Raw genomic sequence first — 27,066 nt, 5'->3', positions numbered from 1 at the left:
AGCGTGGCTGTAGGCAGTGCAGAAAGAGATTTGGAGGCCTGCAGTGGTTTTGGGGCAAGTTCTATAACAGGAAGCAAGAGCACATGGCCAAAGGAAAAGTTGAAGGCAAGGTCACCTTTAATATCTCAGCACTCAGTGAATATGAACACCAGGGACCCCTGTGAAAGAACCTCCAGGGCCAGGAGAGGACTGGATGGAGGACTGGAAGGAGGTGGATGCATGGAAATGAGTCCTAGGAAAGTGATGTTTATATATTAGATAAGAAACAAACTTTAATAACTCGATGTGCTTATGATGGATAAAACCCGTGATGTAAAGTCTCAGCCCTCACAGAAATATGGAGAGATCCACCTGTGTGTCCTTTGGAGGCAAAGAATTCCTGCTTCCTAAAGCTTCCCATTGTGTTTGAAAGTTTATTCTGGCTGATTTTGGTATCACACCCAGTTCCCATCTCCACTCCTCTTCCCATGCCATGCCATGCCGACGTGTTCCCAGTCCCTGGCCACTCCCTGGCTGCAGGTGTGGCCTGTTGGGCTCTGCTGCTGTCCAGTGGGAGATTTGGGATTGGTGGCACCCAGAGCCCTCCTGGCCCCTCCAGCCCCTGTGTGCCTGATGCCTTGGGCTGGCTCCTTAGAACAGAGGCCAGAGCAGGTGAAGAGAATAAAAGGAGGCATTGATGAAAGGCCTTCAAAAGGTTCACCCTGGGCACTCCAAGCCATCCCTGTAGTGCCTCTTGTTTGTGTCCAAAGGAGGCTGGGGGGCTGGACACCAGGGATGGAGCTGGGGAGGGGCATCTCCAAGAGAAACACGGCCCCAAAGGCTTCCAGGGCAGCCTGGGGTGAGCAGCCCGTGGGGAGGGACTGGAGCCTCAGGCACGGGGCTGGGAGGGATGGGAAGGACGGGAGGTGGGTGGGCTGCATGGGGAGTGGGATGGGAGGGTGGTGTGGGAGGGTGGGATATGATGGAGCTGCTGGGAAGATGTGGTGGGAAGGTGTGGGGTGTGGTGGGGCTGGAGAGAAGGTGTGGGGTGTGGTGGGGCTGGAGAGAAGGTGTGGGTGTGGTGGGGCTGGTGACCTCAGGGAAGCTCCAGGGAGGGGGGTGATGCCCCGTGGAGCCCATGGTGACAAGCACAGGTGTCACCCTGCTCCTGGAAGGGGGTGGCTGTGCTGAGGAGCACGGCCTCCTCCTCTCCTTGCTGCTGCACCACCTGAGCCTGCTGAGGGAGCAGCTGCAGGCAGTGGAGAGGAAGAATTTCTGAAGGCAGAGACACCTTTGCTCCTGGCTGACAAAATTGAAAAGTAAAGATCTCTGGGGAGATCTCTGCTGTGACACTGACAGAGCACTCGGGGTGGGGAATGCTGAGCCCCTGGGCCATCGTGTCCGTGCCAGCCCAGCTCTGGGGATCATGGTTGCTCCAGGCAGCACAAGCCATGGCTGTGTCCCTTCTGAAACCAAGACATTTTAAGTCTGACAGCAAAAGCGTGTTAGACTAGTAACAATTTTGAGTCAAAATAGTAAACATATTGGAAATATATTTGCCATAGACAGGTTCAAAGAAACAACACTTTTCAGGCATTTTTATGCATTATAATATCCAAGATTTTTTACAGATACTCCCAAATATGGTCCCAATATTTACATCATAGTATAGTTGTTTTGTTTCTTTTATATACTATTAAAATATGCCATCAATCTTAGTTAAATGGATAACCTGGGTTTTTTTTCCAGTAAAAAATATTTTATTAAATTTGATGTACAAGCCTAAGAAATGGCTCCCTTATTGCCATTGCAATTTATGTCTTGCAATTTTTTAATTACGTCTTTTGGTATGTATAGGCCTCTGAAATCCTAAACCTCTCAAGATATCATTCTTATTCTATGACATCCAATTTTTTCTAGTTATATGAGAACCATTAAAAGTACTTTATTGATTTTTTTTCTCCATCTATTGAGTAAATTCTCTATGGGTTATGCGCTGATAAAGTTTTCTACTGACACTCAACCAACACAGATCTAAATCAAAACCAGCTAAAATCCACAGTCAAATATGCCTTGACTCATTAAACATAGTTCATTACAGAAATTTCTAAACAATCACAGAATTCCTGGCTAACTACCTCTCTGTCCCTTCCTCCAGCCACATTCCAGGCTGGCAGCAGCAGCCAGAGGAAGCCAGGATGTGCTGGCAGAGGGCGCAAAGGCAACTTGGGGTTCACGGTGCTGTTTATTGGTATCAGAGGTCAGTGGTATGCAGGAAGCAGATGCCAGGGGGAATTTTGGGGTCACAGCCGTGTTGGGAAGGATTCTTTTGGGGGTAAAGTGCTCTAGGACCTGTGAGGGAGAAGCAAATCCATGCTCCAATGTGCTCTGTGCAGAGCATGCCTCCCACATGGCCCCTGCCACTGCCTCTGCTCCCTTTCCCTGCAGGAATAAGGGTGGGAGGGTGATCCTAAGTCCCTGCCCCATGGTCCTGCATGGGGGCACTTGAAGGGTTCAACAGGCTTAGATCACCGTGTCCCTGGTGGCATCATTACTGGGGACAGTGCTCCCTTCTGGCTCCTCAAAGACCCTCTGGAGGCACTCCCTGAGGGACCCCATGGAGCAGTTCCTGCAGCACTTTGTTACTGAGATGTAGATGAAGGGGTGGATGCTGCTGTGCATGCCGGCAAACAGGAGAACCACCCGGGGGGACACAGTGGTGTAGCCGAGCTGCTGCAGGAAATTCCAGAGACTGAGGGGGAGAGTGAGGAGCACAGCGAGGAAGACAATGATGTCAAGGCTCTTGGATTGCTGCTGCTGGGAGCTAGCCTTGAAGTGAATGAAGAGGATTGTGCTGGGAATGACCATGGATGGAGCAAAGACGAGGAAGTTGAGGATGTACAGGGAGATGAGAGCCCCCCGGCAGAGCTTGTGTTCCTGTGACTGGCACAGGGAATTCACCGCAGAAATGGCAGTGATGACAGTGATGGAAAGGGCCCAGAGCACGGCACTGACCACCACCCATGAGAGGTTCTGGGGAAGGTGGCAGAAGAGCCCAAGTGGGCAGAGCATGGACCTGCCCCTGTCGATGCTGATGGCCGTCAGCCGGTACAGCCCTACGCTGTGGAACATCCGGAAGAGGAGGAAAAGGAAGCGTATGGATGCTGGGGGCATGATGGAGGAGCAGGAGAAATCCTCCAGCAGGAAGAGCAGAGTGGAGGGGACCATGAAGATGAGGATGAGGAAAGTGATGATGGCCAGGTCAAGGATGTAGGCAGTGATGGGTTTCATGGTGTCCCTGTGGATGTGGAACCTGAGGACTCAAAGAACTGCCCCGTTCCCAGCCAGCCCACAGAGGCCGATGAGCAGGGTCACACTGTGTATGGCCACATGGGTGGCATCTGTCTCACAGAGATGATCTCCTTCAGTGGGTGAGGCAGGAGATGGGGACACGGTGCTCACCTCCATGGATGGACGCTGGACAGGCAGTGGGATGTGGCCCCTGGCTGTGGTCAGAGTGGATGGGCAGTCAGTGCTTGGAGAATCCAGGGATGGACCATGTGGCTCCTCAGCAGCTCCCTGCAGTGGGAAGGATTCAGTGGGGAGGAGTGAGATGTGCAGGGGAGGAGGGCAGTGCAAATTGTGGATTAGAAAAGGTTGGGATGTTCACCAGGAGTTGCAGAATGGAAGCTCAGGGCACAGGAGGGGAGAGAGGAGCTGGGGAGGGCCCTGGGGTCAGCGGGAGAGGGTGGCAGGAACAGAGCAGCTGCTGCAGGAGAGGAAGGTGGGGTAGGGAGGAAGGCCAACATTCCACTGACCTGTTCCCTGTGGGGCAGCAGCAGGCAAAGGGCTCTGTGCAGATCAGCGGCGCTTCCTGGCACCTCTTGCTCCTTTGGGATCCATGTCCTAAAGCGGCTCCTGGCAGGTCAGGGACATGAAGGAGAAAGTGCCCAGGTCACCAGGAGCTCCTCATTCCTGCCCCACTGGCTCCTCTCTGTGCCCTGTCCTCGTGTTGTTTCCCAGGGCTCGGTGCAGTCAGAGGGCAGTCGGGAATGCTTTTACATCTTTGGCTTCCACACAGTTCCACAGCCACTGAATTACTGATCTTGATTTTTTTCATTTTCCCTACAAATCAAGGGGTCTTTTTCTTTTTTTATGAGAAACTACGCCCCACTTCTTAAAATTTATAAAAGTTTATTAAACTACAACACGGCACAAAATAAGGTCCAGAGGCACACTGCCCAAAACAGAAACAGGCTCTGCGCCCTCTTGGTAAGCCCACCCGCCGGTAATCCACCCCCCACATTCAGACACATCCCGCTTTTCCAACACAGCTCCTCCTCCGTCCCGCCTTCTCGGAGCTTGTGCAGCGCTCCGGGCTTCGACTGCCCACCACGGTCAGAGATCAGCATTACAACTCTCAACATGAGCACAGTATTCACGTTAGAAAAGCTCCAAAGTGTAACAGAGCTTCTTTGAACATTATTACACACGTAATGTTCATTCAACATTTCTGAGAGTCAATCACCATAGCACCTGTTTATAACATTTGTGAATGTCTCCTCATTTTCCCCTAATTAGAAACACTCCTTCCCAGGAGAGTGTCCCATTCTTCAACTGCATTCCCTCACCTGAAAGGTTTCTGCTATTCCTCGTTTCTGTTTGCAGAGGGGTCATTGTCCCTCCAGCAGCAGAGGGATGCCGGTGATGCTGGTGGCACTGGAATGCTGCTGGCAGTGCTGCTGAAGCATCTGTCACCTTGTCAGAAACAACTCCCATTCTGGGAACAGCTCCATCATTGCCAAAACATTCTCAGGGCCAAAGGAAGCACAGCTGAGCGGCTTCCTATCCTATCCCAATCCCATCTCCATCGTCACCTAGTCCTATCACATCCCACAGCTTTCGGAGATGAGGCCACTCCTCCACTGCAAGTTCAGCCCAGCAGGCCCTGCTCTCCTTGAGTGGGGAGATTTGGGATTGCTGGCATCCAGAGCCTTCCTGAACTCTTCCAGACCCCTCTGAGAACTTGCACACCCTCCCTGGGTACGTCTTTCCCCTTATGAGAGCCCCGCTCCTGCCCTGCTCCACCCAGGACCATGGGCAATGTCTCTGCTTCCCCCAGCAATTCCTGCTTTTGTACATGAAAATTCACAATTTAGCAAAGAAAGGACATGAACAGGATTTAGCTGGAATGGTATCTCAGGCCTTAACCTTGCTTCCAGGCCTGCCCCAGTCAGATGTCTCAGGCACTAAGAGAGCTGAGAGAGCAGCATTTCTGGCACATTTGCCAGAGCAGATGCAGACGTGTGTGCACAGAGCCAGGCAGGCAGGCAGAGTCAGTGCAAGGTCCCTGTGAGCAATTGCCCTGGCAGGCAGTGAAATGCTCCCTGCGGATCCCTTTGCATCTCCTGCCTGTGCCAAGGGCTGGGCCTGGAGCCCTGGAGGGCTGGGCCCAGGAGCCGTGGGCGTTCGGGGATCAGCCGAGGGCAGCAGACGGGAGAGATCCCAGCTGGGAGAGGCCCCGGTGCCAGGGAGCTCCTGCTCAGCGCTGCTGGGCCCGGGAGAGCTCCAAGGGTCTCCTTTGGGGCCGCTGCTCCCAGGGCCCCAAGGGATGGGCGCCACTGCCAGCAATGCTTCACCCTGGCCACGCTTGGGGCCGGCAGCTTCCTGTGACAGTGGCAGAGCAGGGATGCTGTGGCATCCAGGGCACTCCAGTAATTTCCAAGGCTGTTGATAAAAGCCCAGGAGGTCGTTGGACAGCAGCAGCTCCTGGGAGCAGAGGGTGTTTCTGATCAGCGCCACAGGAGCTGAGCCCAGGGGCTGCTCCTCCAGGCTGAGGCCTCACAAGCACGGATCAGAGCCCAGAGCGGCCTGGAAAGGGGCTGGGGATGCACCAGCCCAGGCAGGGTGATCCTGTGGCTATTTATTGATCAGGAGACTCAAGGAATCTCTCAGCCACTGTCCCAGGGTCCTTCAGCAGTGCAGTGGAAGGGAACAACAGGCTCAGAGCAGTGTGTCCATGGTGGGATCATTTCCAGAGGCAGTGTTTTCTTTTGGCTCCTCAAACACCCTGTGGTGTTTGCCCTCCTTAGGGACTGCATGGAGGAGTGCTTCCTGCAGCTCTCCATGGAGCAGTGTCTCCAGCAGCTCCTCATGGACCAGTCTCTCTTCCAGCTCCCCACCAAGAAGTAGATGAAGGGTTTGATGCTGCTGTGGATGCAGGTGAGGAAGAGAAACACCTGGGCGGGTACAGCCATGTAACCGAGCTGCTGCAGGAGAAACCAGAGACTGAGAGGCAGACTGAAGAGGGCAATGAGGACGATAACAATGTCCAGCCTCTTGTGTTGCTGCTGCTGCTGGGAGCCAGGCTTGAGATGAATGAAGAGGATTGTGCTGGAAATGACCATGGGTGCAGCAAATAGGAAGAGGTTGAGGGCGTACATGGAGGTGAGGGCCACCTGGCATTGCTTCTGCTCGAGTGACTGGCACTGGGAAGTCACCGTGGGATTGACAGCGGTCACAACAAACAGGAGGACCCAGAACAGGATAGTCATCATCATCAACACCAGGCGCTCAGGAAGTTGGCAACCACAGAAAAACAGGCAGAGGATGGACCTGCACCTCTGAATGCTGATGAACATCAGCCGGTAGAGCCCCATGGTGTAGGTGAACAGCGACAGATAGAAAAGAAAGCTCAAATATATCAGGGGCATTATAGCAGAGCAGGACATTTCCTCCACAAGGAAGAACAGGGTGGAGGTAACCATGAAGATGAGGAAAAGGAAGTCAGTAATGGCCTGGTTGAAGACGAAGTCGGTGTTGGGATTAATGTGCAGGAGCCGGAGGAAAGCCCCATTCCCAGCCAGCCCACAGAGGCCGATGAGCAGGGTCACACTGTGTATGGCCACGCTGGAGACACTGATCTCACAGTGAGCAGGTGCGTCAGTTGGTGAGGTGAAAAGAGGGGACACGGTGCTCACCTCCATGGATGGACGCTGGGCAGGCAGTGGGATGTGGCCCCTGGCTGTGGTCAGAGTGGATGGGCAGTCAGTGCTTGGAGAATCCAGGGATGGACCATGCGGCTCCTCAGCAGCTCCCTGCAGTGGGAAGGATTCAGTGGGGAGGAGTGAGATGTGCAGGGGAGGAGGGTGGTGGAAATGGTGGGGTGGAACGGTCGGGCTGGTTAGCAGGAGGCTGATAAATAACACAGAAAATAAACATTTTCTGTTCTTCTGAAATTGTTCAAAAGCAAAGTGGCCAAAATTTAAAAGGATGTGTTATAGATGGATAATGAGATGACTGGCTCTCACAGTTAAGGGATGAATACTGTGTGAATATTAAGAGAAGCTTGATTGATATATAATTATGTTATTGTAGTCTGTTGTTTAGATGTTCCCTGTTCTCCCCATAGTCCCCTTCTCTCCCCTCTGTCCTGTTTCCATAAGTGAGCCTGAGTCATCTAGGACAGGCAGAAAGAAGGGGTGTACAAAAGCTTGTTGCTGGGCGGGGAAGAGGTGCAGCATGAGAACACCTGACCCTCGAGTCAAGTTGCAAGAAAGCAGGCTCCAGCAATAAACACAAAGAAGGGCTGAGTGACAGACTTTGGGAGGGGCCAGGTTTAGCTGATGCAACCCCCAGGGTATCAGAGGTGAAGCATCCATCTTGAAGATCAGCCAGACACGTGGTGGGCAGCCGTGAGGGAAGCTCCCAGGCCTGCTTCTGATTATTCAGTCCTTTTGTTGTATTTTTGTTAAGGTTTAATGAACTTTTCAAAATTTAAAAAAGTGGGCGGTTGTTTCTCTCGGGATGTGCGGTTGGCACACAGGATGACAAACATGGCAGGAACCAGTGCAGAAACAGATAAGGAAGCCTGCAGTGGTTTTGGGGTAAATTCTGGAACAGGAAGCAACAGTGCATGGCCAGAGGAAAAGTTCAAGGCAAGGGCACCTTCAATATGGCAGCATTCATTGAATATGACCACCAGAGAGACCCTGCTTAATGAACCTCCAGGATCATAAAAGGACTTGCAGGAGGAGGTGGATGCATGGAAATAAGTTCTAGGAAAATGGTGTTTGTGTATTAGATAAAAAAAACTTTTTAATGCCTACATGTGGTTCTAATGAATTAATACCCTGTTGTAAAGTCTCACCATACACACAATACAAGGAGAGATCCCTCTGTGTCCTGTGCAGGTCAAGAATTCCTGCTTCCTCATGCTCTGCACTGTGTTAGAAAGTTTGTTCAGGCCCATTTCAGTGTTAGGATACAGACGGGATGCACAGGAGAAGAGAGAGGAGCTGGGGAGGGCCCTGGGGTCAGCGGGAGAGGGTGGCAGGAACAGAGCAGCTGCTGCAGGAGAGGAAGGTGGGGTAGGGAGGAAGGCCAACATTCCACTGACCTGTTCCCTGTGGGGCAGCAGCAGGCAAAGGGCTCTGTGCAGATCAGCGGCGCTTCCTGGTACCTCTTGCTCCTTTGGGATCCATGTGCTAAAGCGGCTCCTGGCAGGTCAGGGACATGAAGGAGAAAGTGCCCAGGTCACCAGGAGCTCCCCATTCCCGTCCTGCTGGCTCCTCTCCGTGCCCTGTCTTGGTGTTGTTTTGCAAGGCTTGGTGGGAGAGTCAGAAATTTAATCTTTGACTACGTCAGAATTTCCCTTCCTGTGAGTTTTTTGTCTTGACCATTTTTTGCCTGCCATAGAGGAAGTTGCCCGACATGCAGATTTCTTTGAATGGCTCCTCATTTCCTCCTGATTAGAAACTCTTTTCCAAATGGGACATTCTCCAAATGCTTCTCCTCTCTCTGCAGGTTTCTACCATTCCTCATTTATCTACCCTGAGGGGTCAGTGTCCCTCCAGCAGCAGAGAGCTGCTGGTGGGGCTGGTGGTGCTGGAATGCTGCTGGCAGTGCTGGAAGTGCTCACAGCACTGTGCAAGCATCTGGGTGCTTCTCAGAAACACCTCCCATTCTGGGTTGATTTTCAGGATCATTGCCAAAACTTTCCCTGGCCCCAAGAAAGCAAACTGAGCTGAGAATTCCCATTCCTGTCATTGCAATGCAGGCTCACAGAGCCCAAGGGAAGGACAGCACTCAGTTGCGTGCAGCCAGGTCAGCAGCACTTAGAGCCCACCCTGATTACTGTCAATTGCCTTCATGATGCAATAAAAGCTATCAGGAAGCACATTTTGGGGTGTTGTGATCCCCTTTCCAGCCCTTCATTAGGACTCATCCTCCTCCTCCTTGCACTTTGGAGCTCCTGTGTTTGTTTTTACCTGACCCCATCCCTCTGGGCAACGTGTGCCAGGGCCTCATCACCCTCACAGGGAAGGATTTCTTCCCAACATCCAATCTGACCCCACCCTCTGTCAGTGGGAAGCCATTCCCCCTTGTCCTGTCACTCCATGCCCTTGTCCAAAGTCCCTCTCCAATTCTTCTGGAGCCCCATCAGCTCCTGGATGATGAAATGTTTGCCCTTGAAAGGATTGGGCTGGTGAGGGGATGTGAGATGCCATAGCTGGGGACACAAACACGGTGTCAGCAGGGAAGAGAGGTGACAGTTCTGGTCCCAGGGCCAGCAGTTTCCAGGAGGAGCATCCCAGATCCCTGAGGCACATGTCAGCCTGGGTGGGAATCATCTCACCTCAGCTTTCTAGGAATTCCTTGGAATTCACTGTAGGCTGCTGTCAGACTCCCAGTGGAGTGTAGAGGATGACTCAAAGGAAACCTGCAACTTTCTAAGGATTAAAGCCAAGAGAGTAGCATGGATTTGCCTCTTCTCAGAAGAAATGACATTGCTGAAATCCCAAATCATCCCTCTGCTGTGTGCCAGTGCTCCAGCTCGCACACAGAATTTATGATTGCATGAATCTTCTTGGAAACTGAATGGTGAAGGTCCGGTGCCACTTAAATTGTGGTATACAAGTGGGGAAACCACATTTGAAACAGAAATGAAAGTTTAACAGCACATTTGTAGTTCAGGGTCATAAGGATCCACGTCAGGGGATGACAGGGGGCAAGTTCAGGCAGTTCAGAAGACAAGATTTTGGGGTTGAGGTTGCTATAAAATAGAACAGAAGCTGAGATGGAGCCAAAGCGCTTTGGGCACAGGTGTGGTTGCTGGGGCTCTCTGCTGTTGCTCATTTCCCGGGCAGAGTGAAGAGCAGCTGAGGAGCAGAGGCCTGAGGCCGTGGCAGCTCTGAGGCAGCTGCCTGTGTGTGAGAGCCCTGGGGAACACGAGGCAGCACGGAGAGCAGGGGCTGTGGCAGGAGCTGGGACAGAGCCCGCGCCGGGCGCCGCTCGGGCTCACCCCGCGGGCCGCGCTCCCCTTTCCCAAGGGACCATTCCAGGGAAGCTCCTGCAGATCCCGGCCCAGGGACAGCAGCTGGAGGCTGGGAGCTGAGGGCAGTGCGCTGCGGGGAAGTTCTGCAGGCTGCCAGAGGAAACAAGGTCAGACTCTTCTCTTCCACCTTAATCAGGGCCCCCTCATTGGGTGGAACCTGGTGATTGATTTTGGGGGCAGAACTGAGGTCTGTAGGGAATTGAAAGCTATAAACAGTGTGGGAAAAGGGAGGGAATATTGAAACGAGTGTCCTGCTGAAGGAATCCATCAGCTCAGTGAAATCAACTGACACCTGAAAGTCCAGCTCAGATCCATCCCCAAGCCATTTGCTCTGTGATATCTCCATGGGCAATTCCTTCCTTCTCCACTTGTTTTCCTCCTCCAGCTGTGTCCTGTCCACAGCCAGGAAGGAGGTATCTGCCTGGCTTTTGTGCCAGGCATGCCAGACCAGGCTGCCACATCCTACTTGCCTTCTGTCCTGTCCCTCAGCCCTGCCTGTGCGGCTGCACATGGAAGCTGTGGCTGGGAAAAGATGGGAAAAGCCACGTTTGGGGGACAGCAGCGTTGCTCTGGTGTCTCTGTGTGTCACCCCTCCAGCTGTGTGAGGGCAGGAGAAGCAGCAGAGGTGTCACCATGAGCACTTTGTCCCCTGCCACGGAGGGAGCCAGCCCTGCCTGCTGGAGCCAGCCCGGTGGGAAGGCATCCAAGGGGAGCTGGAATGAGGAGAGCCACGGCAACTGGAGCCAGTGTGACCACAGGCAGTGGAGCAAAGTGCCTGTCCCACTGCTGCTGCTGCTGCTGCTGTGCCTGTGTGGAATGGTGGGAATGGGGCTGTGCTCTGGCTCCTCAACTTCTGCATCCACAGGAACCCCATCACCCCTTATGTGCTCAGCCTGGCCATGGCTGGCTTCACCTTCCTGCTCTCCATCATCATCCCCCTGGGGCTATTTTCTGTCCCAGAGAGCTTCTGCCAGCAGCTGGGCTCGTGGGGTGTGACAGCTGGGCTGAAGGTGCCCATCCTCTTGGCTTTCGCTGCCGCTGTCTCCTGTCTGACAGCCCTCAGTGCTGTGACAGCTCTGTTTGTCCTCGCGTGTCCTGCTGGCCCTGCCACTGCTCGCAGTGCTTCCCCATGCTCCTGTGTGCCCTGCTCTGGCTGCTCTCCTTCCTGCTCACTGCCTCCCTCCATTGCTGCTCTTTGGTGCCCATGGCCTTGGTGCTGAGCTGCCTCTTCTCAGTGCTCAGCCTGGCCTGTTCTGCTCTGGCCCTGATGGCCAGGCTCCTGTGCTGCCCATGGAAACAGCTCCCAGGGAAGCTCTGTGCCCTGCTCCTGCTGCTCCTGTCATGCCCTTCACCTTCTTCACTGCTGATTTTGGGCACTGGCTGTTGCTGAGGGCGTTTGACTTCTCTGTCTTTGCCGCCAGCACCTCTCTCCTGCTCACCTGTGCCAAGAGCTCTGCCCTCCCTCTGATTCACTTCCTGGCTGGGAGCTGTGCAGAGGAATTCACCTCCTCTGGTAGTGTTGCCTTGCAGAGGGCTTTTGAGGCTTTTGTGCCAGAGCCAGGGCACAGGGACAACACAGTGGAGTCATCATCAAGTGGAATCATCATGAAAGATCCTCAGCATAACATAGAACCATAAAATATCCAGAGTTGGAAGGGACCTACAAGGTTGATGGAGTTGAGCTCGTGGCCCTGCACAGGACATCCCAAGAATCCCAGGCTGTGCCTGAGAGCATTGTCCAAATGCTCCTTGAGCTCTGCCAGGCCGGTGCTGTGTGCAGCAGGGGCCCTCCTGCCAGGGGTGGTAGTGAGTGACACGAGGAATCCTCATGGAATGCTTTGGGTTGTGTCCTGCTTTAGGGAAAATTTGGGAGGAAGCCTCTGAACGGGCTTCCTCTAGTAAACAAATTCAAGCAGCCTCCCCCAACTTATTCAGGATAAGATTTCCTTAGAGAAAAGTGGAAAAAACTGTTTATTTAACAAGCAAAGTATTCACAAGCATAAAAAATGGAAACAATATTAGACAATAAAATCCCTTGCTGTTCTGCAGAGGTGGCAAATTCAGCAAGTCCTTGTTGTGGAGTGTAGTTTGGCTCACTCAGTCTCTTATCAGTCCCCCTGGTGATGGAAAATGCCGCGTCCCAGGCCCCGGTGGGCCACAGGTGTGAGCTCCCCGTGCTCTTCTGGGTTTTCAGTCCAGAGCAGGTTTGAACAGTTCCAAGCAAAAGGAAAGCAACAGTCCAGGGAACTTCTCAGCCTCAGCTAGTTCAAAAATTATCAAAAGCAAAGGAGAGCTGTGTGTTGCATGTCTGTGCTGCAGACAGCACGGTCTGGGAGCAGGAATGGGGAGGAGTGAGCGCAGCTTCTGAAAACAAACTGCTGCACCTGCTCTCCCCCTCTTTGCTCAAGAACCAGTCTGAAATGGGCAAAACCTATTTCTGGGCTAAACAGATGAATGGGGACACAATTCAGCATCATAAAGTCACCTCAGGACAGGTTGGAAGGAACGGTAGAGATCATCTCATTCCATCTCTCCTTCTTCCATGGGCAGGGACAACCAGGAAAGCTTTTGCTTTGAAGTCTTGCTCTTTTGAAAGGAAGCTCAGGGAGGGAGTGGCCTGGGTGACACTGGAGACAAGGAAGGTGCTGGGAAGCAGAAAAAGTACATGGAAGTAGAATGGTCCTTCTGCACTTGCCTTGGGAGAAACGCCCTGGCTGAGTTGTTCTTCCATGGACAAGAGGTTGCACCATGGAAAGTCTTTCCAATGGACAGGAAAAGGGAGTCAGGGAGAGAAAAACCCTCTTAGATATCAAAGTCTCTTTTGTTACTTATTAAGAACTCAGTTAATAAATGCTCCTTAGCTGTTTAACCTCAAGTGTGTCTCCAAAGCCTGACTCCACACATGGTTTTCACTCTCACTTCCCTTTCCAGAAGCAGTGGCACATTGGTTTCCCCTGGATTTAAGGCAGTGGGAAAAGGAGGGACAACTTCCCCCTGAGCAAGAGCTGTGGCTGCTGCCCAGGTCTCTCCCAGGAGGAATCAGGAGCTCTTGGCAGTGCCAACATCATCCCAGCCATTGCAGGCACGTGCCTTAGGAAGGGCTCTGGTATGAGACAGGTAGCTGCCCTGCTCCCAGAGCAGCCAGAGGCTTTGGAATGGGATAAAAGAAGGAAATGAGCCATTTTGGACACTGTTTAACAGCCACAGGCACTGCAGGGAAGCCTGGATCTTGTTTATTCTACAAATTCCGAGGGTGGGAACTACCACAGTGGAAAGAAACAAAAACCATGAATCCAAATGTGATTGAGGGGTGGTTCCAGAATGACAAAGATGAGGACAGGCTGGACTGTGGCTGAAGCTGCTGTGCAGAGTGGCTGTGCAGCTCCTCCTGAGGGTGGCCAGGCTCAGGCTGGAGGTGCTCAAGGGCTTCCCTGGACACTGATGCTGGGGAACCAGAGGATGGATGGCCCCATTCTGCAGGAGAGCAGCACAACCCCCTAATTTCTGTGCAATTAAATGGCCCAAGCATCTGTTGATGGGAATGTCCATATTCCATGTACTTTCTGGATACAGGCACAGGAGTTCAGTGGAGTTCCCTATCGACCCTGTACTTTACTCAGAAGGATTCAGTTCTGGAATTGAAGAATGTGACAAATTCCCAAGGAAAGGATAAGGGAATGTTGCTGTCCCTCCCCATCTCTGCAGCCCTTCCTGGTGTCCCTTCCCATCAGCTGGGAATGCAGGGCTGGCTCTGCTGGACAGAAGGGGAAGGATGCTCCCTGTGATCCCAACCCCTCTCCTGCCATCCAGAGGCACCAGCCCTTCAGGGATTTGGGAAATCACTGCCACCCCGTGCTGGGTGTGTCCCCAGGGATGAAGGTGTCCCATTCTTTGCAGGTAAGAGCTCCCTGAAAACACCATGGAACTCATCTGCTGAGGCAAAGGAGAGGGAGTTCATTCCCTGGGGCAGTGGCCATGAGGGTGATTCCATGGGGAATAGAGCTGGGGAACAGCACTGAGACCAGCTGCACTGCTTGGAGCCATGTGGATCCAGGAGGGAGGAGGAAAGCCATGCTGCAATGTGCTCCCTGCAGAGCATCCCACAAAATCACCCAAGGAATTACTCCTGCTCCCCTGTCCTGCAGGAATACAGCACCATGGGGAGGATGATCCTTGGATATTGATTAACCAAGAGGCTCAAGGACTGCCCCTCAGGCACTTTCCTGGGGTCCTTCAGCAGAGCAGTGGGAGGGATGAGCAGGCTCAGACCCCCGTGTCCATGGCAGGATAATTTCTCTGGGCAGTGTTTTCTTCTGGCTCTTCAAACACCCTCTGGAGGGAGAGTCGGAGGGACCCCATGGAGCAGGGCCTCCAGCACCTCCCCAGCAAGAAGTAGATGAAGGGTTTGATGCTGCTGTGGATGCAGGTGGGCAGGAAAACAAAGTGGGAGGGCACAACAATGTAACCGAGGTGCTGCAGGAAATACCAGAGGCTGAGAAGGAGAGTGAAGAGCACAATGAGGAAGGTAACGATGTCGCGCCTCTTGAGTTGCTGCTGCTGGGAGCTCCGCTTGGCCTTAATGAAATCGACTGTACTGGAAATGAGCACGGGTGGAGCCAAGAGGAGCAGGATGATGATGTACATGGAGATGAGAGCTGCCTGGCAGTGCTCCTGCTGGTGTGATGGGCACAGGAATGTCACCGTGGGCATGACAGTGAAGAGAACAAAGAAGGCCCAGTGTTGGACAGATCCCACCACCCACATCAGGCGCTTGGGAAGCTCCCAGCAGCAGCAGAGCTTGCAGAGCTTGTACACATACCACACATCACTGCTGCGCATCAGCCAGAACAGCCCCCAGGACAGGGACACCACTGACAGCTGGAAGAGGAAACTCAGGTACAGCTCGGGCAGGATAGGAGAGCAGGACAGTTCCTCCACCAGGAAGAGGAGGGCGGAGGGGACCGCAAAGAGGAGGAAGAGGAAGTCAATGACAGCCAGGTCAAAGACGCGATAGTTACGGCTTATCAGGCTGAAGCCAATGACAGCCCCATTCCCAGCCAGCCCACAGAGGCAGATGAGCAGGGTCACACTGTGCGTGGCCATGGTGGTGACATCTGTCTCACAGAGATCATCTCCTTCAGGGGGTGAGGCAGGAGATGGGGACACGGTGCTCACCTCCATGGATGGACGCTGGGCAGGCAGTGGGATGTGGCCCCTGGCTGTGGTCAGAGTGGATGGGCAGTCAGTGCTTGGAGAATCCAGGGATGGACCATGTGGCTCCTCAGCAGCTGCCTGCAGTGGGAAGGATTCAGTGGGGAGGAGTGAGATGTGCAGGGGAGGAGGGTGGTGGAAATGGTGGGGTGGGAGAGGGAGGTGGGAGGGTTGGGCTGTTCGGCAGGAGGCTGATAAATAACACAGAGAATAAACAGTTTCAGTTCTTCTGAAGTTGTTCAAAAGGAAAGTGGCCAAAATTTAGAACGATGTGTTATAGATGGATAATGCGATAATTGGCTCTCACAGTTAAGGGATGAATACTGTGTGAATATTAATAGAAGCTTGATTGATATATAATTACGTTATTGTCGGCTGTTGTTTATGTGCCCCCTGTTCTCCCCATAGTCCCCTTCTCTCCCCTCTGTCCTGTTGCCATCAGAGAGCCTGAGTCATCTAGGACAGGTAGAAAGAAGGGGTGTACAGAAGCTTGTTGCTGGGGGGGGAAGAGGTGCAGCATGAGAACACCTGACCCTCGAGTCAAGTTGCAAGAGAGCAGGCTCCAGCAATAAACACAAAGAAGGGCTGAGTGACAGACTTTGGGAGGGGCCAGGTTGAGCTGATGCAACCCCCAGGCTATCAGAGGTGAAGCATCCATCTTGAAGATCAGCCAGACACGTGGTGGGCAGCCATGAGGAAGCTCCCAGGCCTGCTTCTGATTATTCAGTCCTTTTGTTGCATTTTTTGTTAAGGTTTAATGAACCTTTCAAAATTTAAAAAATGGGCGGTTGTTTCTCACAGGATGTGAAGGTTGGCACAAAGGATGACAAACATGGCAGGAACCAGTGCAGAAACAGATAAGGAGGCCTGCAGTGATTTTGGAGTAAATTCTGGAACAGGAAGCCAGAGTGCATGGCCAGAGGAAAAGTTCAAGGCAAGGGCACCTTTAATATGGCAGCATTCATTGAATATGACCACCAGAGAGACCGTGCTTAATAATCCTCCAGGATCATAAAAGGACTTGCAGGAAGAGGTGGATGCATGGAAATGAGTTCTAGGAAAACGGTGTCTGTGAATGTGGTGGTTTGACAGGAAATGTGTTTTTTGGGATGCTGTGTTTTTGGCCAATGGATATTCAGGCTTTAATATTGGCATTTAACCTGGCCATTAGGACATGGACACGCCTCTGAGAACACGGGGTTAAAAGCAGAGCTCTCCCCTGGGAGGGTCCTCTTGGGTTTCCGGCGGGAAAGAGTTCGGGTCTCTGCCCCGGCCCAGCTGCTGGCTGGGCAGGGGGAGGGGAAAAGCCATGTGGCCGAGAGAGGTAGGCCTGAGCCCGGGGGTGGAAGGGTGGAAGAGAGAGAGAGAGACCGGGAGCCATCGGGCAGCACCCCCTGAGAGACACAGAGAGAGAGAGAGAAAGAGAGAGAGCCGCTGCCTGGGACTGTAACCTTGAAGCTTGATAAACATGGGCCTGTGCCGGCAGCACGGCTGGGACGGAGAAGAAGGGGGGGTTCAGCCGGCCGCTTGTAGGAGCTTTTAACCCCTTCTCAGAGAATGAGAACTTTACAGATCATTGACCTCTCCTAGAAGAGAGATAGAGGGGAAGATGAAGAAGGAAATGTACAAGTGTGAGAGAGGTCTGGGCGAGTGAGAAATAGTGGAAGAGTAGAGAAGAATCCTAGTGGGAAGAGATGATGGAGTGGCTTTTGCTGGACTCTTTTTGTACAGCCATGGACAGAACCATGTTCCTTGTGACACAGAGATTGCATTCTAGGGGGAGGCAATGCCTCAGAACCAAGAGGGTTCAGTGTTGGTGCCCCTCGGCCCCGGGGGGTGAAAAAATATGGGGGGGACAGGTGTCCCAAAGGAGAGATTGTGGGGACAGGTGTCCCAAAGGAGAGACTGTGCCTTTTTTGGATCGGGACAGAGCATCCTTAAAAAGACAACCCTAGAAGCAGCTCTGGTCCGTGTTCAGTGGTGAGAGCACTGGACATGAGAGGAAGAGGTCACGATGGCAGATGTACTCCGGGCGGTGCCACAAGTGACACGGAAACACACGAGGCTTCAGCTGTGTTTCCAGGGGAAGCCCATGGTACAAGAAGGACTCCTCTCCTCTTGATGAACTGAGGATTGATTGTCTGAAGGGTGGTTCTGGACTAAGAGTTGGTGATTTGAGGAATAGATGTATTGTGTTGGAAATTTGGTGGGGGGAGGAGGAAATGTATTTGTAAGATTTTCATTTTCCCTGTGTGTGTGTTCCTTTTTATCTGTAGTTGTAGTGTAGTTAATAAAGTTTTCTTTTCTTTCTTCCCTAAGTAGGAGCCTGCTTTGCTTATTCCTGGTCACATCTCACAGCAGCTACCAGGGAGAGGGTATCTTCATGGGGGCACTGGCATTGTGCCAGTGTCAAACCATGGCAGTGTATTAGATAAGAACAACTTTTCAATGCCCACATGTGGTTCTAATGGATTAATACCCTGTTGTAATGTCTCACCATACACACAATACAAGGAGAGATCCCTCTGTGTCCTGTGCAGGTCAAGAATTCCTGCTTCCTCATGCTCTGCACTGTGTTAGAAAGTTTGTTCTGGCCCATTTCAGTGTTAGGACACAGACGGGATGCACAGGAGAAGAGAGAGGAGCTGGGGAGGGCCCTGGGGTCAGCGGGAGAGGGTGGCAGGAACAGAGCAGCTGCTGCAGGAGAGGAAGGTGGGGTAGGGAGGAAGGCAAACATTCCACTGACCTGTTCCCTGTGGGGCAGCAGCAGGCAAAAGGCTCTGTGCAGATCAGCGGCGCTTGCTGGTACCTCTTGCTCCTTTGGGATCCATGTGCTAAAGCGGCTCCTGGCAGGTCAGGGACATGAAGGAGAAAGTGCCCAGGTCACCAGGAGCTCCCCATTCCTGTCCTGCTGGCTCCTCTCTGTGCTCTGCCCTCGTGTTGTTTCCCAGGGCTTGGTGTAGTCATGGAGGGAGTGGGGGAATTGAAAATTGCAACTTTGCCTACTTCAGAAATTCAGTTCCTCTGAGTTATTTATGTTGGGTGTGGGGGTTTTTTGGTGTTGTTTTTCTTTCCTACAGCGGAAGTGGCTTTTGTCAGAAGCTCTAAATGAAGATTTTTGTGACTGGCTCCTCTTTCTCTCCTGATGAGAAACACTCCTCTCCTGCAGAGTGTCCCATTCTCCCACTGCCTTCCCTCTGTAGATCGGTTTCTACCATTCCTCATTACTCTTCCCTGAGGTTACATGGTCCCTCCAGCAGCAGAGGGGTGCTGGTGGTGCTGGTGGCACTGGAATGCTGGCAGTGCTGGCAGTGTGGGTGAGGCAGCTGGGTGCTTCTCAGAAACAGCTCCTGTTCCAGGAAGGGCTCTGAGGTCTCAGAGCCAAAACATGCTCTGGGCCAAGGAAGCACAGCTCAGCTGATTCCTCCTCCCATCCCCATCCCTATCTCCACCCTGCTCTCCATCCTCACCCCATCCTATCACATCCCACAGGTTTCCCAGACAGAGCTGTTCCCCACTCTGAGCGTGGCCTGTCAGGCTCTGCTCTCCTCCAATGGGGAGATTTGGGATTGCCGGCATCCAGACCCCCTCCAACCCGCTCCGAGCCTCTCCTGACCCCTCTGAAACCACCTGCAACACCCCAGACCATCCCTGGGGCCCCCTTGTCACCCCCAACAGCCCCGATCCTGCTCTGATCCAACAGGGACCCCCAGCAGTGTCCCTGCTCCTCCTGCCTAGAAGGTTCTAGCACCCAGGAGGAAGGAGGAAAGCCCAGCTCCAATGAGCTCCTCAGGATCACACAGGATGATAAGCGTGGCTGTAGTCAGTGCAGAAAGAGATTTGGAGGCCTGCAGTGGTTTTGGGGCAAGTTCTATAACAGGAAGCAAGAGCACATGGCCAAAGGAAAAATTCAAGGCAAGGTCACCTTTAATATCTCAGCACTCAGTGAATATGAACACCAGGGACCCCTGTGAATGATCCTCCAGGGCCAGGAGAGGACTTGGAGAAGGAGGTGGATGCATGGAAATGAGTCCTAGGAAAGTGATGTTTATGTATTAGATAAGAAACAAACTTTAATAACTCTCTGTGCTTATGATGGATAACACCCCTGTTGTAAAGTCTCAACCCAAACAGAAAAATGGAGAGCTCCATCTGTGTGTCCTTTGGAGGCAAAGAATTCCTGCTTTTTCTAAAGCTCTCCGTTGTGTTTGAAAGTTTATTCCAGCTGATTTTGGTATCACTCCCAGTTCCCATCTCCACTCCTCTTCCCATGCCATGCCATGCCATGCCATGCCATGCCATGCCATGCCATGCCATGCCATGCCATGCCATGCCATGCCATGCCATGCCATGCCATGCCATGCCATGCCCTGCCATCCCGATGTGTTCCCAGTCCCTGGCCACTCCCTGGCTGCAGGTGTGACCTGTTGGGCTCTGCTGCTGTCCAGTGGGAGATTTGGGATTGGTGGCACCCAGAGCCCTCCTGGCCCCTCCAGCCCCTGTGTGCCTGATGCCTTGGGCTGGCTCCCTAGAACAGAGGCCAGAGCAGGTGAAGAGAATAAAAGGAGGCATTGATGAAAGGCCTTCAAAAGGTTCACCCTGGGCACTCCAAGCCATCCTTGTAGTGCCTCTTGTTTGTGTCCAAAGGAGGCTGGGGGGCTGGACACCAGGGATGGAGCTGGGGAGGGGCATCTCCAAGAGAAACACGGCCCCAAAGGCTTCCAGGGCAGCCTGGGGTGAGCAGCCCGTGGGGAGGGACTGGAGCCTCAGGCACGGGGCTGGGAGGGATGGGAAGGACGGGAGGGGGGTGGGCTGCATGGGGAGTGGATGGGAGGGTGGTGTGGGAGGGTGGGACATGATGGAGCTGCTGGGAAGATGTGGTGGGAAGGTGTGGGGTGTGGTGGGGCTGGAGAGAAGGTGTGGGGTGTGGTGGGGCTGGAGAGAAGGTGTGGGTGTGGTGGGGCTGGTGACCTCAGGGAAGCCCCAGGGAGGGGGGTGATGCCCCGTGGAGCCCATGGTGACAAGCACAGGTGTCACCCTGCTCCTGGAAGGGGGTGGCTGTGCTGAGGAGCACGGCCTCCTCCTCTCCTTGCTGCTGCACCACCTGAGCCTGCTGAGGGAGCAGCTGCAGGCAGTGGAGGGGAAGAATTTCTGAAGGCAGAGACACCTTTGCTCCTGGCTGACAAAATTGAAAAGTAAAGATCTCTGGGGAGATCTCTGCTGTGACACTGACAGAGCACTCGGGGTGGGGAATGCTGAGCCCCTGGGCCATCGTGTCCATGCCAGCTCAGCTCTGGGGATCATGGTTGCTCCAGGCAGCACAAGCCATGGCTGTGTCCCTGCAGACACCAAGACACTGAAGTCTTACAGGAAATCGTGTTAGCCTAATAACAATTTTGAGTCAAAATTGTGAACATCTTGGAAATTTATTTGCCATAGATATGTCCAAAGAAACAACAATTTCCAGGCATTTTTATACACTATAATATTCAAGATTTTTTTATAGATACTCCCTAAAGTGCTCCCAAGATATTATATAATGATATCAGTGTTTTGTTTGTTTTAATTATTCCCAGAATATGCAGTCTCTCTTTGTTTAATGGATAACCCAGGTTTTTCCAGGTAAACGGTGTTTTATTGGCAGTGCTTCAAGGCTGGTGAAGGACATCCATGCCCTGTCTCCCTGCATTGTCAATGGGAAAGATGGAGGGGCTGGGGGAAAAAAGGTGATTTAAAGCTTTATTTTACTTCTCATCTTCTGAATCTGTTAATAATAAATTTACTTGATACCAGAAAATTTGACCCATTTTTTTGCAAAGAGTGTTTTTTCTCCCAGTTCTCATCTCAACTCATGATTCCTTTGTTAAGTTTTGTTTCCCTCTCCTCTGCCCAGCTGAGAGCAGGAGAAGGCGAGTGAATGGCCAGTGCCAAACCACGACAGGCTTGCAGCAGGTTATCAGCATCAGAGCCCACATTTCTTACTGCCAGTAGCCTTGATGATGCAATAAAAGCCAATAGAGTCCAGATGTTGGGGTGCTGTGGTGTCCCTTCCAGCCCTTCACCAGAGCTCCTCCTCCTCCTCTTCAGTCTTGGGAATACTTGTGGTTGTCTTTTCCTGATCTCACCCCTTTGTAAGCAGGGACACCTTCAACTAGACAGGGCTGCTTCAAACCCCATCCAGCCTGGCCTGGAACACCTCCAGAGATGGGGAGGCGAGAGCATCTCTGGGAACCTGTGCCAGGGCCTCTGCACCCTCACAGGGAGGAATTTCTTCCCAATATTGCCCCTAACCCTGTTCTCTGGCAGTGGGAAGCCATTCCCCCTTGTCCTGTCATTTCCGGCCATTGTCCAAAGCCTCTCCATTTCTTGGAGCCTCTTTAGGCCTGGAAGGGGCTCTAAGGTCTCCCTGAAGCCTTCCCTTCTCCAGGCTGAACACCCCCAGCTCAGAGACCTCAGAGAAGCCACAGGGAGGGGGGTTGATGTCCCATGGAGCCCATGGTGACAAACACAGATGTCACCCTGCTCCTGGAAGGGGGTGGCTGTGCTGAGGAGCATGGACGCCTTCTCCCCTTGGGGCTGCACCATCCCAGCCTGCTGAGGGAGGCCAAAGCCAGGGCAGAGGAAGAATTTGTGAAGGCACAAAAGCACCAGCAAGGAAATCAGTAAAAAAAAGGTTTAATATTAAGCACCAGCACACCAAAGTGCTGTCCCTGTGTGTGTGTTTGTGTGTGAGTGCAAGGCCAGGTGACAAAAGGACAGCGAGGGTAAGGAATAAAAGGAAAATGGCTTAAAAGCTTTAGAGCACTCCAACGTAACAGCACTTCAGTTACACCTTAAACTGAGCCATTCAGCAGAGGGATATCACTTTGCAGCATTTAACCTTATTTATGCCTGATCCTTGCTTCCAGGCCTTCCCCAATCAGATGTCTCAGGCACTAAGAGAGCTGAGAGAGCAGCATTTCTGGCACATTTGCCAGAGCAGATGCAGACGTGTGTGCACAGAGCCAGCCAGGCAGGCAGAGTCAGTGCAAGGTCCCTGTGAGCAATTGCCCTGGCAGGCAGTGAAATGCTCCCTGCGGATCCCTTTGCATCTCCTGCCTGTGCCAAGGGCTGGGCCTGGAGCCCTGGGGGGCTGGGCCCAGGAGCCGTGGGCGTTTGGGGATCAGCCGAGGGCAGCAGACGGGAGAGATCCCAGCTGGGAGAGGCCCCGGTGCCAGGGAGCTCCTGCTCAGCGCTGCTGGGCCCGGGAGAGCTCCAAGGGTCTCCTTTGGGGCCGCTGCTCCCAGGGCCCCAAGGGATGGGCGTCACTGCCAGCAATGCTTCACCCTGGCCACGCTTGGGGCCGGCAGCTTCCTGTGACAGTGGCAGAGCAGGGATGCTGTGGCATCCAGGGCACTCCAGTAATTTCCAAGGCTGTTGATAAAAGCCCAGGAGGCCGGACAGCAGCAGCTCCTGGGAGCAGAGGGTGTTTCTGATCAGCGCCACAGGAGCTGAGCCCAGGGGCTGCTCCTCCAGGCTAAGGCCTCACAAGCACGGATCAGAGCCCAGAGCGGCCTGGAAAGGGGCTGGGGATGCACCAGCACAGGCAGGGTGATCCTGTGGGTATTTAATGATCAGGAGACTCAAGGAATCTCTCAGCCACTGTCCCGGGGTCCTAGAGCAGTGCAGTGGAAGGAAACAACAGGGTCAGACCCCGGTGTTCACAACAGGATCATTTCCAGAGGCAGTGTTTAGTTTTGGCTCCTCAAACACCCTGTGGTGTTTGCCCTCCTTAGGGACTGCATGGAGGAGTGCTTCCTGCAGCTCTCCATGGAGCAGTGTCTCCAGCAGCTCCTCATGGACCAGTCTCTCTTCCAGCTCCCCACCAAGAAGTAGATGAAGGGTTTGATGCTGCTGTGGATGCAGGTGAGCAGGAAAACCACCTGGGCGGGTACAGCCATGTAACCGAGCTGCTGCAGGAGAAACCAGAGACTGAGGGGCAGACTGAAGAGTGCAATGAGAAAGACAACAATGTCGAGCCTCTTGTTCTGCTGCTGCTGGGAGCCAGTCTTGACATGAATGAAGAGGATTGTGCTGGAGATGACCATGGGTGTAGCAAATAGGAAGAGGTTGAGGGTGTACATGGATGTGAGGGCCACCTGGCATTGCTCCTGCTCGTGTGACTGGCACAGGGAAGTCACTGTAGGATTGACAGCAGTGACAACAAAGAACAAGGCCCAGAACAGGGCACTCATTATCACCCACAACAGGTGCTCAGAAACTTGTCCAACACAGAAAAACAGGCAGAGGATGGACCTGCACCTCTCGATGCTGATGAACATCAGCTGGAAAAGCCCCATAGTGTAGGTGAACATTGACAGCTGGGAAAGCAAGCTTAAATACATTGGGGGCATTATAGTAAAGCAGGAAACCTCTTCCAGCAGAAAGAGCAGGGTGGAGGGGACCATGAAAATGAGGAAGAGGAAGTCGATGCTGGCCTGGTTGAATGCCACAAAGTCAGTGATGGCATTAATTTGGAGGAGCCAGAGGAAAGCCCCATTCCCAGCCAGCCCACAGAGGCCGATGAGCAGGGTCACAAAGTGCACGGCCACACTGGAGACATTGATGTCACACGGAGCAGGTGTGTCAGTTGGTGAGGTGAAAAGAGGGGACACGGTGCTCACCTCCATGGATGGACGCTGGGCAGGCAGTGGGATGTGGCCCCTGGCTGTGGTCAGAGTGGATGGGCAGTCAGTGCTTGGAGAATCCAGGGATGGACCATGCAGCTCCTCAGCAGCTGCCTGCAGTGGGAAGGATTCAGTGGGGAGGAGTGAGATGTGCAGGGGAGGAGGGCGGTGGAAATGGTGGGGCGGGAGAGGGAGGTGGAAGGGTTGGTCTGGTTAGAAAGAGGCTGATAAATAACATAGAGAATAAACATTTTCAGTTCTTCTGAAGTTGTTCCAAAGTAAAGTGGCCAAAATTTTAAAGGATGTCTTATAGATGGATAATGAGATGACTGGCTCTCACAGTTAAGGGATGAATGCTGTGAGAATATTAATAGAAGCTTGATTGATATATAATTATGTTATTGTAGTCTGTTGTTTAGATGTCCCCTGTTCACCCCATAGTCCCCTTCTCTCCCCTCTGTACTGTTTCCATCAGAGAGCCTGAGTCATCTAGGACAGGTAGAAAGAAGGGGTGTACAGAAGCTTGTTGCTGGGCGGGGAACAGGTGCAGCATGAGAACACCTGACCCTCGAGTCAAGTTGCAAGAAAGCAGGCTCCAGCAATAAACACAAAGAAGGGCTGAGTGACAGACTTTGGGAGGGGCCAGGTTGAGCTGATGCAACCCCCAGGCTATCAGAGGTGAAGCATCCATCTTGAAGATCAGCCAGCCATGTGGTGGGCAGCCGTGAGGGAAGCTCCCAGGCCTGCTTCTGATTATTCAGTCCTTTTGTTGCATTTTTTGTTAAGGTTTAATGAACCTTTCAAAATTTAAAAAAGTGGGCGGTTGTTTCTCACAGGATGTGAAGGCTGGCACACAGGATGGCAAACATGGCAGGAACCAGTGCAGAAACAGATCAGGAGGCCTGCAGTTGTTTTGGGGTAAATTCTTGAACAGGAAGCAACAGTGCATGGCCAGAGGAAAAGTTCAAGGCAAGGGCACCTTTAATATGGCAGCATTCATTGAATATGACCACCAGAGAGACACTGCTTAATGAACCTCCAGGATCATAAAAGGACTTGCAGGAGGAGGTGGATGCATGGAAATGAGTTCTAGGAAAATGGTGTTTTATGTATTAGAAAAGAAAAACTTTTTAATGCCTACATGTGGTTCTAATGGATTAATACCCTGTTGCAAAGTCTGACCATACACACAATACAAGGAGAGATCCCTCTGTGTCCTCTACAGGTCAAGAATTCCTGCTTCCTCATGCTTTGCACTGTGTTAGAAAGTTTGTTCTGGCCCATTTCAGTATTAGGATACAGACGGGATGCACAGGAGAAGAGAGAGGAGCTGGGGAGGGTCCTGGGGTCAGCGGGAGAGGGTGGCAGGAACAGAGCAGCTGCTGCAGGAGAGGAAGGTGGGCTAGGGAGGAAGGCAAACATTCCACTGACCTGTTCCCTGTGGGGCAGCAGCAGGCAAAGGGCTCTGTGCAGATCAGCGGCGCTTCCTGGTACCTCTTGCTCCTTTGGGATCCATGTCCTAAAGCGGCTCCTGGCAGGTCAGGGACATGAAGGAGAAAGTGCCCAGGTCACCAGGAGCTCCTCACTTCTGTCCTGCTGGCTCCTCTCTGTGCCCTGTCCTTGTGTTGCTCCCAAAGGCTCAGTGGGGTCATAGGGCAGGTTGAAGTTGTTTTACAGCTTTGGCTATGTCACAGCTCCACTCCCTCTCAGGTTTTTATCTTGAATATTTCTTTTCTTTGCTACAAAGGAAGTGACTTCTGTCAAAAGTCCACATGAAGAATTTTGCAAATGGCTCCTCATTTCCTTCTGAATAGAAATATTCCTTCCCTGCAGAATGTCCAATTCTCCAACCACCTTCTCTCCCTCTCTACCATTCTGTGTTTCTCTTCCCTGAGGGGTCAGTGTCCCTCCAGCAGCAGAGGGATGCTGGTGGTGCTGGTGGCACTGGAATGCTGCTGGCAGTGCTGGCAGTGCTGGTGAAGCATCTGGATGCTTGTCAGAAACTGCTCCCATTCTGGGAAGAGCTCCAGATTCATTGCCAAAACCTCCCCTGTGCCCAAGGAATCACAAATGACGCAAGAATTCCCATTTTTGTCATTCCAGTGCAGGCTCACAGAGCCCAGGGGAAGGACAGCACTCAGTTGCTTGCAGCCAGGCTGTCAGCACTTGGAGCCCACCCTGATTACTGCCAATGCCCTTGATGGTGCAATGAAAGCTATCAGGGACCAGGGTGCTGTGAACCCCCTGCCAGCCCTTCACCAGAGCTGCTCCTGCTCCTCCTCAGTCCTGGGAACACTTGGGCTTGATTTTGTGCTTGTCTGATGCCTGACTGTCCCTTTGCCTGCAGGGACATTTTCCACTATCCCACGTTGCTCCAAACCCCATTCAGCCTGGCCTTGGACACTTCCAGGGATCCAGGGAAAGCCACAGCCACTCTGGGCAATGTATGCCAGGGCCTCAGCACCCTCACAGGGAAGAATTTCTTCCCAACATCCAATCTGACCCCACCCTCTGTCAGTGGGAAGCCATTCCCCCTTGTCCTGTCACTCCATGCCCTTGTCCAAAGTCCCTCTCCAACTGTCCTGGAGCCCCATCAGCTCCTGGATGATGAAGTGTTTGCCCTTGAAAGGATTGGGCTGGTGAGGGGATGTGAGATGCCATGGCTGGGGACACAAACACAGTGTCAGCAGGAAGAGAGGTGACAGTTCTGGTCCCAGGGCCAGCAGTTTCCAGGAGGAGCATCCCAGATCCCTGAGGCACATGTCAGCCTGGGTGGGAATCATCTTGGAATTCACTGTAGGCTGCTGACACCAGGAAAGCTCTTGCATTGAAATCTTTGCTCTTTTGAAAGGAAGCTCAGGGAGGGAGTGGCCT

General features: G+C 52.8%; 4 protein-coding genes across 4 annotated transcripts; 1 reads left to right on the top strand and 3 right to left on the bottom strand.

The window, feature by feature from the left end:
* Window positions 1-2,208: 2,208 nt before the first annotated feature.
* LOC143694308 (mas-related G-protein coupled receptor member D-like) lies at window positions 2,209-7,407 on the bottom strand. Its single transcript, XM_077179639.1, is given in 3 exon segments — window positions 2,209-3,558; window positions 3,798-6,057; window positions 6,060-7,407. Coding segments are annotated over 2 exon segments (981 nt in total). The 5' UTR covers window positions 6,966-7,407; the 3' UTR covers window positions 2,209-3,558; window positions 3,798-5,982.
* A 3,541-nt stretch (window positions 7,408-10,948) lies between these two features.
* LOC143694226 (mas-related G-protein coupled receptor member A-like) lies at window positions 10,949-11,953 on the top strand. Its single transcript, XM_077179405.1, is given in 4 exon segments — window positions 10,949-11,132; window positions 11,135-11,404; window positions 11,407-11,651; window positions 11,654-11,953. Coding segments are annotated over 4 exon segments (999 nt in total).
* Window positions 11,954-12,582: 629 nt separating this feature from the next.
* On the bottom strand, window positions 12,583-25,821 carry LOC143694310 (uncharacterized). Its single transcript, XM_077179641.1, has 2 exons — window positions 25,624-25,821; window positions 12,583-15,607 (listed from the first exon to the last, which is right to left on the bottom strand). The coding sequence occupies exon 2, from the start codon at window positions 15,494-15,496 to the stop codon at window positions 14,579-14,581; it is 918 nt and encodes a 305-aa protein (XP_077035756.1). The 5' UTR covers window positions 15,497-15,607; window positions 25,624-25,821; the 3' UTR covers window positions 12,583-14,578.
* On the bottom strand, window positions 23,257-24,195 carry LOC143694256 (proto-oncogene Mas-like). Its single transcript, XM_077179436.1, has one exon. The coding sequence runs from the start codon at window positions 24,193-24,195 to the stop codon at window positions 23,257-23,259; it is 939 nt and encodes a 312-aa protein (XP_077035551.1).
* Window positions 25,822-27,066: the final 1,245 nt, after the last annotated feature.

The sequence above is a fragment of the Agelaius phoeniceus genome, chromosome 6, assembly GCF_051311805.1.
Source record: "Agelaius phoeniceus isolate bAgePho1 chromosome 6, bAgePho1.hap1, whole genome shotgun sequence".
Classification (NCBI taxonomy): domain Eukaryota; kingdom Metazoa; phylum Chordata; class Aves; order Passeriformes; family Icteridae; genus Agelaius; species Agelaius phoeniceus.
The sequence above is the reverse complement of the archived record's forward strand: the minus strand, read 5'-3'. Positions and strand labels throughout refer to the sequence as shown.

Coding starts and splice junctions, on each gene's coding strand:
- LOC143694310 (XM_077179641.1), bottom strand. CDS start 15,496: ATGGAGGTGAGCACCGTGTCCCCATCTCCTGCCTCACCCCCTGAAGGA.
- LOC143694256 (XM_077179436.1), bottom strand. CDS start 24,195: ATGGAGGTGAGCACCGTGTCCCCTCTTTTCACCTCACCAACTGACACA.